At 39.6% G+C, this 11184-nt stretch overlaps 1 protein-coding gene across 4 annotated transcripts; it reads left to right on the top strand.

The window, feature by feature from the left end:
- Positions 1-1081: 1081 nt before the first annotated feature.
- On the top strand, positions 1082-10960 carry apbb1 (amyloid beta (A4) precursor protein-binding, family B, member 1 (Fe65)). Of its 4 annotated transcripts, none has more exons than XM_051957955.1 (14): positions 1082-1245; positions 1908-2564; positions 3429-3634; positions 3720-3779; positions 3970-4049; positions 4159-4225; positions 4915-5061; positions 5341-5486; positions 6607-6721; positions 6844-6928; positions 7014-7094; positions 7206-7321; positions 7955-8131; positions 8366-10960. In XM_051957955.1, the coding sequence occupies exons 2-14, from the start codon at positions 1925-1927 to the stop codon at positions 8519-8521; spliced, it is 2076 nt and encodes a 691-aa protein (XP_051813915.1). In that variant the 5' UTR covers positions 1082-1245; positions 1908-1924; the 3' UTR covers positions 8522-10960. The 4 variants fall into 4 exon arrangements, with proteins under 4 accessions (XP_051813915.1, XP_051813916.1, XP_051813914.1 ...); XM_051957956.1 differs by having other exon boundaries at positions 1903-2564; positions 6844-6901; XM_051957954.1 differs by having other exon boundaries at positions 1083-1245; positions 1903-2564.
- Positions 10961-11184: the final 224 nt, after the last annotated feature.

The raw sequence follows: 11184 nt of genomic DNA, 5'->3' as shown, positions 1-11184 counted from the left end.
AGCTGATTGGTGATCCTGAAAGCACTGGCTACTGGTAACATGCAGTAATAATAACGGGCACTGTAGCTGTACGTCTCAATGAATTCACAGATAAGTATGCAAGTAACTTAAAAATACTAGATGAACAATTTAATTCAAAAAAATCATTTAAATGTTCACTAAAGTGTAATGTAACTCCGCATTTAAGAAATTAATATTCTCCTTTACCATCATTACCTATTAGTTGAAGTGATTTAAAATTGTTCCTCGAATAAATGAAGTTTCATTTAGATCAGATTAATAAAGTGTTTGTGGTTCAAATATCCAAAGAGGTGAGCTTTTTAATCCATGCCAAAATATTTTTTTAGTCCTAGTTAGCATAGTTCTATTACTTTGGCATAATATATGTGTATTAAAATTTTGTTTACATTCCATAACAATGAGAGAGAATTTAAGAACGACTCTTGATACATTGGTACTTCTAGATGATTTAATCCTAAAATCTAACTTGTAAAATAATTGGGTGTCACTTTCTGAAAGTCAGTCTTTACAAAGATGATGATAAATGCTTTGTAAATTTAGCTAAAGCAATACAACTATTAGGCTGCCAGGTTGTGAACAGTTCTTTACTTAAAAATAAGATATTCATTATTACACACATTCAAGTTAATTTATTAAACAATGATAACCAGTTTCTTGCTTTCTAATAAGTCACCAGCCAAAGTTAGTCAGCCATCTGCACTGATAAATGTAAAATTAATCATTAGTAAGCATAATGATTAAATTATGGTCTTTATAAAGGGCAGAAGTAAGAGAGATAACTGTCTCATATTTTATATTGTACTTACTCTGAAATAACTTGGAAAAAAAGTGAAGTTATCAGGTTGAAATCTGAACATTTATGAACATTAAAGATACTAACAGCGCCTCTGTCTTTAAGTAACAGACACTTATTGCTGTTGGCACAGAAGCTACGAATGATTACTTTAGTCTTGATGAGCTGTAAACACGCAGTACCGGATCGATATGTCCAAATAGAGCTTTTAAAGGAGGATTTATTCCACTGGGCTGCTCTGTTCCTGAGTGGCAGCAGTGGGCTCCGGCTGTGACGATCATCCGTGACGCAGGTTCGCCCTCCATCACCAGCCGAACCCACTGACAGAAAACACCACCTAGAATCCAGGCGAGCCCTCACGATCTGTGAAAGTATGTAGTTAGCTCACTGACTTCGCCGTTTTTCGACAACAAGAGGGCTTGGTGGAGCTGGTAAGTCGACATTCTTTTTAACATAAGCCCGATAAATCAGTGTTACCGCACTTGCTTTGGTTTTCCTGTTTGGAGGCTAGCTAGTTAGCTGGGAAGCTAACATTAGCCTAGCCAAAATGACGGCTGTGATGGCGGATGGTGTCCGTTATTCCCAGCTGCGGCGGTGGCATCTGATAAATATCGTTGTTTCAGCACGCAGCTTGCTTGAGTTCTAGATTTTGGTTAAGAGGCATGTGATTGAATCTAAAATAATGCATTTTGTTTATAACTTACTCAGCGTTGAGCTCATAATCTAAACAGAAAAAGGTCGTGTTGGCAAATGGTAGGTGAAGCAGCTGAAGTACGTTTCGTTTTCAACTACTGAAGCCAACGGTGAAAGTACAGGCGGTGATGCTAACCCGGAATATACGAACAAGAAAGAGACTTCATTCGCTATATTGATGTGATGCAAGATTCTTTCCGCAAAACCCAGCTTTAACATTTATTATCACTTGTGACAAAAGTAATATATCTTAATATATTGGTAGCCAGTGGGCATAAAAGGTTTTCTCAAAATGTGATGAGAAACTCTCGATTGAATCACTGTTATTAATCGCTAGCCTGCTAGCTAGCATGCTAACGGTATCGCTAATAAATCTGTGCTTCTCTCTCTGTCAGAGCAGTTACATGGGAAGTTACCATGGGTGGTCATGATGATGAAGATATGACATATGTTGTGAACAAACAAAAGCAAGATGAAGAGCTGAAGAACAAGCTGAATGACGGCAGCCACTGGTGCGACCAGGAGTCCACTGGCAACAATGCCAAGTGGCTGAAGGAAGGCCAGAACCAGCTGCGGAAGGTAGCCGAGAACCAACAGGACCAGGACCACAACTGCAATATCAACCAGAATGGAAACAAGGAAGACTTCCCACACCAGAACACCACTCAGGAAGAACAACAGGGAAACGAGGAGCAGAACAAGTCTCCTAAAATAGCAATGACCCCTGGTCTAAGTCAGGAGGAGTCCAAGAACATCCTTAATGAGCCGCTCCTCATCGACACTCTGGAGTCCACAGAAGAGAAAGATAAAGAGAGAGAAGAAGATGATAAAGAGAAGGGAAATAAGTCTGAAGATGAGGAGACATCGGGTGACACCAGAGGAGAAAAAGTGGCAGAACAACAGAGTAATGTGGAGTCCCAGAGAGAGGGCAGCGTTGTGGGGAGGAATGCTTGCCTCCTCTTCTCCAACATGAACGGGACGCCAAGCGATGAAGAGCCCAGCTGGCCTGCACTGTCTCAGGACAACACCGCCGACAGCTCTCCCAATGGCAACAGAGGTGAATAGAAGTGCACGGAGTTATGTAGAGACCGAGCGTTTATTATGACGGTTTTATTTGTTGCAGCTGGATGTTATAGCTTGCACAGGCAACAACATGCTGTTAAAAAGAAAAATGCTATTGATATCATATTCAGTAATGTTATAATAGTGTTAGGGTTGCAACCAAGCAGTGTTTTTATTGTCTGTTACCCTGTCATATATTTCTTGATTAACCGATTAGTGGGCGGTCTATAAAATATTAAAAATGGTGAAAATAGTACAGTGTTTTACACAAAGATATGCAGTTTATTGTCATAAGACACTAGAAAATATTCAGATATTAGAAGTTGTAATGAGAGGTTTTCTGCTTTTTTTTTTAGAAAGATTAATTAATCCTGCTCATTGATTCTCAGTGGTTGATAATTGAATAGCTAATCAATTAAGCAATTCATTGTTGCAGCTCTAAATAGCATACAGCAACATATTGTGTACAGCAAAGTATAATGTATTCTAATCTAGTTTTCTCAGTAATATAACATTTAAAAAGTATAGTTAAAACTGTTTCTCATTGGCAAGCTGGTAAAAAGAACATTCAGATCATTAAATATATATAAGCATGAAAAGACTTGATCACAAAAACTATAATTAAATTGATAACCCAGTGAAGCTTCATTCCTGCATTTATCCAGATTGTGTTATTATCAGACACTGTACCTCATTGCTTGTAGTTTCTCTGTTAACAGCCTCTATACACATTTTACAGAATTTGCTTTTGTCTGTATGTTGTTCTTGCCTCTTTCTGTAGGAGCCTTTTAAATTCTTTTTCAACCTTGCCGTTTAAATTTCCATCTCATGGTTTACTCCTTTGCTCACTGCCTTTCAGAGTCCTTTTGGGACTCCAGTGCTTTCGAGACCGACACAGATTTGCCCTCAGGATGGATGAGAGTGCGGGACACATCAGGCACATACTACTGGCACATCCCTACTGGCACCACCCAGTGGGAGCCTCCGTCACCTCTGGGTAAAGTTGGCGACTCCATGATGTCCTCCACCATGTCCCTGGAAACTACCCCCTGTGAGGAGCCTGAGGTGAGATCTACTGGGACATTTAGCTTTACTGGAGACCCTCCTATTTGAAACACAGTTTAACAGTAGATTGTATCATATTTTCCAGGAATCTTGGACTCAGCTTTCCAGCACGGATGAAGGTGTTTGTGAAGGGGAACTGTGGAAGGTAAGTTACGGCTAGAGTGCTACACAGCTTTCTCAAATTTTAATTTAAACAAAAATAGTTTTAAAATATCCTTTGAGTACATTTATTAAGGTTCTGGTCAAGATTTTGAAGTAGTAGAATGTATCAATGTGCCCATAAATGCTGTGATTCGATGTGAAATTTGTCCACTAACTCTGATGTGTGTCTTCAGGAGGAAGGAGAGGTTGCATCTGATCAAAGTCTGAAGGAGTTTGAAGGAGCAACTCTACGCTATGCATCTATCAACCTGAAGTAAGTGGTGTTAGATCTTTCTGATTAGTTAGTATTCAGCATATTGTCACCTATTTCTGATGTTATTTTCTCTTGTCTGTCATTAACTCGTACTTTTCTGTCTTTATAGTTACAATTGCTCCCAGTCTGAGGAAGAAGAGAAGCTTGCTCCACTCTGCACAGATTTAGAAACTAAGGTAAATATATGTGCTTCATACTGGATTTGTCCAGCATGTTTAGAGAAAATTCTCTCTCAGATTAAGTAAAGGACAACTGTCACTGCTTCAAAACCGATGTGTGGATATAACATTGTTAATGAAAACTTCTCTGAAGCATTTAGCTTTGTAATGATGTGTAATGTACGGCATACTAGTGCTTTCCTGTTCTTTTGTGTGGAATGGAATAACTATTATTTCCAAGTGGGACATGTAGGTAAATGTATTGCAGCTGGTATTTTTACTTGATAGATTTTTAAAAGATTTTTTAAAATGACTTATTTGCTGTATTTGCATGTTTACAAATGTATTTTTTTTGTAGCGCAGGAGTTAGTAACACGATTATATGAGTGTAAAAAAATGTCAGTCACTTCTCTGCATGTTTGCAGGGTGGGTTGGGGGTGGGCGTGGGTGGTGGGGAGGTATGAGTGTTCCTTTGTGTCTTCTTTGTACTGTGTGGGTTCGGGGGGTGGGGGGATGGAACGGGTAGAAGGTGAGGCATCGTTTTTAATCGTTTTTAATCTGTAAAGCACTTTGTATTGCAATTTCTTGTATAAAAAGTGCTATATAAATACAGTTTTGATTTTGATGATCTTTCCTAACTCTGTTGTTTGACACCTTCCCTGTGCTGTCCTGTTTTGCACTAATTTTCTCCACATTTGTCCGGTCAGTGTTTTGCAGTGCGTTCCCTGGGCTGGGTCGAGATGTCTGAGGAGGACATGGCACCTGGCAAGAGCAGTGTTGCCGTCAACAACTGCATCCGGCAGCTCTCGTATCACAAACACAACCTTCATGACACTGCTGGCATCTGGGGAGAGGTGAGAGAATTTTATTTACTTGTGCAGACATTTTAACGAGCCTTTCCAAAATGCCCGCTTTAATGTAGATGCATTTGACTCTGCAATACAGCAACACAGTGATGTACTTGGTGGTTAGTGCCAGCCACTGTTAATCTGTTTTGATTGAAAGTTATAGATCTCTTCATCTGTTTTTAGAGTTTTCATGGGCTGGATTGTTGTTGGAAAAGAGTACTTCAAGTAGAAATTAAACTGTGTACTGTGCATGCTTAGGTAACTTGTTTTAAAAATGTTTTTAAGATGTGTTTGTCACAACAGGGTAAAGACATGGTGATGGTGCTGGAGAATGACACAATGAACTTGATCGACCCACTGGGTCAGACTCTGCTTCATGCTCAGCCAATTGGCAGCATCCGTGTTTGGGGTGTTGGCAGAGACAACGGCAGGTCAGTATCCAAAGATACCCACGATTTATTTATCTACTGTCTTGATGCTTCACACAAAGCTTGCTTCAGAAAGACTTTAAATGGTCTTTGGCCTGCCATGTTTAATGTGCAACTATGAATATTGTTGTCTCAGAATCCTGAAGTATTTATTTTTAGTTAGCACTGTAGGAAAAAATAGATTTTTATTCACATTTTTGCTCACATTTATTAATTGATGCAGTGCTGCGTAAAAGCATATTTCCAGTGAGTTCAGTTAAATTAGGAATAAAACATCTCTAACTGTTTTTTAAAATTATCCGAACTGTCAAGGTCTTTGCTATAAAAGATGCATTTGTGGTTAATTCTCTCTTCCAGTGAAATAAATTTTAGCTTAGGTAAATGTTTATTACATAGATGTCTTGTGACTTGTGCAAGGACGATCAGCCCTTTTCTCTGTTTTTAATGATCGTCCATCATCCTGTAGAATCTGTATTCTGTGGTTAGTTCTCTTTTAAATGAATGGACAGCCTCCTATCTGAGCGAGTAGCTCAGGGGTAAGAAGAGAGACTACCAAGCAAAAGATAGGTTCAAGACCCACCACCGGCACTTTAGCCCTGCGACAGACTGGCGACCTGTCCAGAGTGTCCCCTGCCTTCGCCCGAGTCAGCTGGGATAGGCTCCAGCACCCCTCGTGACCCTAGTGAGGATAAAGCGGTGTATAGAGAATGGATGCACAGCCTCCTACCGCTATCACTCACTCATTGACTGACTCAGAGTTCTTTAAGGCACATCCTGTGTAGACTTTTTATTGCATGCTGCTGCCCTCTGCTGGATTGTTATTGACATTGCAGACACAGATTTCAGCTGACAGATTACTAACAGCTTCTGCCTTCTGCCTGTCTGACTTCTAACAATTGTGTTTTTTCCTTTCATGCTGCATTTTCCATCATGACAGGGAAAGGTATACATTATCGATTCCTATCCTTAAAGTCATTGTTTTGTGCTGTTGCTATTTGAAGTAAAGTATAAGTGCACTTTATGTGCACATTAGCGTATATTTGTTCAAGCTGGCTCTCACATTTAAGCCATTTAAGTGGCTCAGTTTGTGAATGTGACCTTTTCCATCTGATTCCACCTGCAGGGATTTTGCTTATGTGGCTCGAGACAACCTGACCCAGGTTCTGAAGTGTCATGTTTTCCGCTGTGACTCACCTGCCAAGAACATCGCCACCAGTTTACATGAGATGTGCTCAAAGGTCAGCCCAACTTGGATTTAATTTTGCTCTTTTTAAAAATTCAGTTTGGCGTCTCAGTTCATGTTCAGCGGTGGATTTCTGTCTAGAAATTCATGCATTTTCTTCAACTGATTTCACTTTAGATAATGATGGAGAGAAAGGCGATCAAACCAGGGGTGAGCAGGCTCCACTCTGACCCAGGTAAACCTGGACTCATCCCTGTTGAAGGTAAAGCAGAAAGTAGACACTTTAAATATCCTCATACATTTAATCGTGAAAACAGACCACACAATGTTTCCTCCTTTCTTAACAGAGTTTCCTGCTCCAAAGAATGAGCTCTTTCAGCGCTTCCATGTTTATTACCTTGGTTGTGAGCCTGTGGCGAGGCCAGTTGGTAAGAAAAAAAACCTTCAAAATATGTAGTCGTTTCTGTAAATACATTCTCATTGTTATTATGATTCGCTTGTGTAATTAATGGATCGTGTTTTCTTTGTGTGTCTGCCAGGCATGGATGTGATCAATGATGCACTGGAGGCAGCAATTAACGGCAAAGATAAGAATGACTGGACTCCTGTCTCTGTGAATGTCGCACCAGCCACCCTCACGATCCTTTCAAGACAGGTAACGGAAAACAAACTCAGCATGGCGCTACAGTAAATTAAAAGGAACGGTTAAATAAATAAAGGGCTGAATGAACAATTTGGGTAATCGAATAATAACTAGTTTGAGTCATTTTTTATGAATAAAAGTCTATATTGACTGAGTTATGCTTTTTGAGTTAGAATATTTATGCTTATTGATTTATTTCCTCTTCTATGACAGTATACAGAATATTGTGACAAAGCAAGACATTTTAGGACATCATATTGGGCTTTGGGAAGCACTGATTAGATTTTTTTTTTTAACTTTACAAACAACTAATTAATAGTCAACAGATGACAATAATTATTAGCTACAACCCTACAGGGATGTCAGCCGTATGTTTTAGTGTGAAGTCTGCTTAATTTCACTGTTGACTGTTCATATTACTCAACACTGACTGTAGGTTTAACACTGAAAATGAAATCTAGTTGACGTGACCTTAGCGTGCTGCTTTTGTCTTTCCAGTGACGTTTTAATTCTCAAAGTACACATGTTGTATGAAAACACTAGAATCCCCTCATAGATTTATTCTAATAGAGTTTTTTTTTAAATAAATGTTTTGTTGCTTACAGCATTGCCTTTTTGTTTGACTGTTTGTGTTTCTAATTCCAGGATGAGGAGGTGCTGTCAGAGTGCAGGGTCCGTTTCCTCTCTTTCATGGGTGTGGGGAAGGATGTCCACACGTTTGCTTTCATCATGGCGGAGGGTCCCCGAGACTTCACCTGCCACATGTTTTGGTGTGAACCGAATGCTGCCAGTCTGAGTGAGGCTGTGCAGGCGGCCTGCATGGTGAGTCATAGAAACAGAAACATGTGATAAAAGTTCAAAAGATGGATAGACGGAGCTTCAGTGTCGGAACAAGATGCTTGAGACATGAGTTTGTGTTTGTGTAATCCTGCCAGAACTTCCTTTATTTGTGTCCCACAGTCAAAGCTGATTTGACTGTTTACATGCAGAATCCAGCTGTTGAGTCTAGTGTGTGTAAAGTACCATTTCTTCTCTGTGTGTGTTTTCTTTTTGTAGCTTCGTTACCAGAAATGTCTGGATGCACGTCCGCCCAGTCTCGCCTCCTGCCTGCCCACTCCTCCTGCTGACTCGGTGGCTCGACGGGTCAAGAAAGGGGTGCAGAGTCTGCTGGGCAGCTTTAAGAGCTACAGGTCAGGTTCTCAGTCCCCTTGAGTTGGAGCAAAGATGATCCATTAAACACAAGGTCCATCACAGCAGCCCCTTCTCACTCTCACTTATCCTCCACCTCTCATCCTTCTGCCACAGTTTCGCCTTACGACCGTGTCACTTGTCTAGTCACTAGTCTAGTGTGTGGAGTAGTTTGTGGGGAAAATGTGTGTCTGAAAAGATTGCATTTATCTCTTTTTATGGCTTTTACTTTATACAAGAATTTTAAACTCTCATCTCCAAACAGATGAGCCCCTGGCATCAGATGTTTTCTTTGCTGGGATTCCTTCTGTGAGTCTTTACTATTTTTGTGTTTTAACAGAAACAATGCTATGAATGTTGGATATGGATGTAATATATTTTACATGCAGATGCTAGAAATTGATTGATTGGCTCCCCTCACAGAAATGCTCTCATCCCCTTGTCCTCCTCAGTGCAATTATCATCTCTAACACTCCTCCTTTTCTACTGTCTCAAGAACGTACTGTAACCCAGTCGTCCTCAGTGTCAAGCATCCCAATACTGATTTTCTAAAACATCGCTGCACCTCTCTCTATCACCTTAGGTTGTAATACAAGCGCTGTAGGCGTCTCAGTAGTGTGCCACGTAGTTATGTCCTCGACTCCCCCAAACAATGTATTTTAGTCTTCCAAAGAACTGTACGGTCATCTGCCACATTGTGAGCAACCACTGATTTGAGTGTAGTGTGTTTCTCATTCATCCTGCATGAACATTTGCAAGTTCAGTGCTAGTGTGCAATAATCAGATGTTCCAGTGTGGTGTGGTGATACGATGGCTGCCATGCGATTATTTGTTCACTTTAATGAGAGTCTGTGGAGATTGGATGTGAGGCTAATGGAACAACAGAGCCATGTTGAAAATCATTATCTTGTGATAGATATAATAGTAATAAAAAAGACAAACTCTGGGTTTTCTCACAGCCGTTTACCACCAACAACTACTGAATAGTACTGTAGAAACTCACCACAAGCTGCATGTTTTGATAGCTTAGAGTTATTGCTGCTTGCAGCAGTGTAGTGCTTAAGAGCCATCAATGTATCCTGTAAATTCTTTCTCTGTGTTTCTGTACGGTAAGAGGAGGCTGGAGGTGATGTGTTGTTTCGTGTTACATAGGCATGTCACTCTAGTTAGTGTCAGTGTTTATCATAAGCTAGCAGTAGAAAGTTAGACTTCCTGTCAGTACCTTCAGACTGAAAAGATGAGAGCAGGTCGATGTCTGTATTTACAGTTTGTGTAAATGGGAAACCTAGAGACGATGTCTCCAGTGGTTTACATTTTTATTTTTTCCTCTGCCACGTTTTGACGTGTGTGTGTGTGTGTGTGTGTGGGCTCCGGCCACTCCAGTTAATGTATTTTTTATTGTTTCCACACACAACAATGTACACAATTAAGATGATTTTCACATTAGCTCGTTAGATTTAGTTTTTATAAAGAACACACCAATTAGCCAAGTTGTATTTTATCTTTGTGTGTCTATCAGTGATCAATACTGTATGTAGCACAATAGTAATAGTCATCTCTAATATTGAAGATGCAGTTTGTAAGATGTTTTGGTAACTTTGATCTCTGCAGGGCATTTATTTGGCCACGTTGTCTGAGTCGTTAGTAGCTAATTATTAAGCACCCTCAGGCTACCTGACCTCTGATAAAACTGGAATCTGTTTTACATCAAATGTATCATTCAGATAATCAAGTAGAAATTTAAGACAGGAATCTAGAGTTAAAATCATTGATGAAAAAGCTGCTTTGAATGAATAGTAATAGATATATTTTATGAAATACTGATTTGTAAACACCGTGGTGAATACCAATGCACATCGTTGGTCTAAGATAAGGCCATTTTCAGATATTTCATCATCTCACTCATTGAATTGCTTAGAAATCAAGCATCAGTTTTATCACTTCCTCAAGGTTGTGTCTTTTTGAAATTATTTCTTTATCACTGAAAGCTGAAACCACAAGAACAGCGCTAAATTATGTTTGAAACATTGTAAAATGTATAGCTGCAAAAAAATATAATCCAAACTTTTGGGTTCAGACAAATGTGACGCTGCTGTTAGAGACGGATCTAAAGCAGGAAGTTGTCATGGAGTCTGTCCTTTTGGCATCATCAAAACTTTGTTCACTCCAGTCATGGCACTAAAACTCTCACCAACTGCTTCTTTATATGTGTAAGTTATAACACTAATGAAAACTAGACTACACTGACTCATATTACTGCCTTGTCACTCATGTGTCACTTGGAATTATTGTGCTTTCTCTCCTTCAAAGATTGCTGTGTCCAGTCAGTGGCAACACTAAAGCCAGATGAGTTAAAAAAAAAAAAACACATTAGCAGATTAATTTATTTCTGTTCTTGTAAATTAGGTGTATAAAATGTATGTATATAAAAGTCACTGCACAATAAATGTGAACATATCATAACTGTTTGTCTTGTGGTCTCTTAGTATGGTGCTTTTTCTGGGAAGATTGGTTTCCAACGGATAGGTCTTGATCCTACAGCCTGAAAATGTCTCCCTTGGTTTCTGCTTGTGGGAGCATTGAATTCTTTTCATTTTCTATCTATTCCTTTGTCTGTCATTCCAGCTTTTTCCATTAAAATGTAGAATAAGCCACACGCAACCTGTCTGACCCTGTTGAATTTATAA

This window comes from Acanthochromis polyacanthus, chromosome 13 (assembly GCF_021347895.1).
Source record: "Acanthochromis polyacanthus isolate Apoly-LR-REF ecotype Palm Island chromosome 13, KAUST_Apoly_ChrSc, whole genome shotgun sequence".
Lineage (NCBI taxonomy): Eukaryota > Metazoa > Chordata > Actinopteri > Pomacentridae > Acanthochromis > Acanthochromis polyacanthus.
The sequence above is the reverse complement of the archived record's forward strand: the minus strand, read 5'-3'. Positions and strand labels throughout refer to the sequence as shown.

Excerpts from the sequence above, each read along its gene's own strand:
- apbb1 (XM_051957955.1), top strand. The coding sequence starts at position 1,925 with ATGGGTGGTCATGATGATGAAGATATGACATATGTTGTGAACAAACAA. Across the intron at positions 7,095-7,205 it reads GCCTGTGGCGAGGCCAGTTG|GCATGGATGTGATCAATGAT; the intron begins GTAAGAAAAAAA and ends TGTGTCTGCCAG. Across the intron at positions 8,132-8,365 it reads CTGTGCAGGCGGCCTGCATG|CTTCGTTACCAGAAATGTCT; the intron begins GTGAGTCATAGA and ends TTCTTTTTGTAG.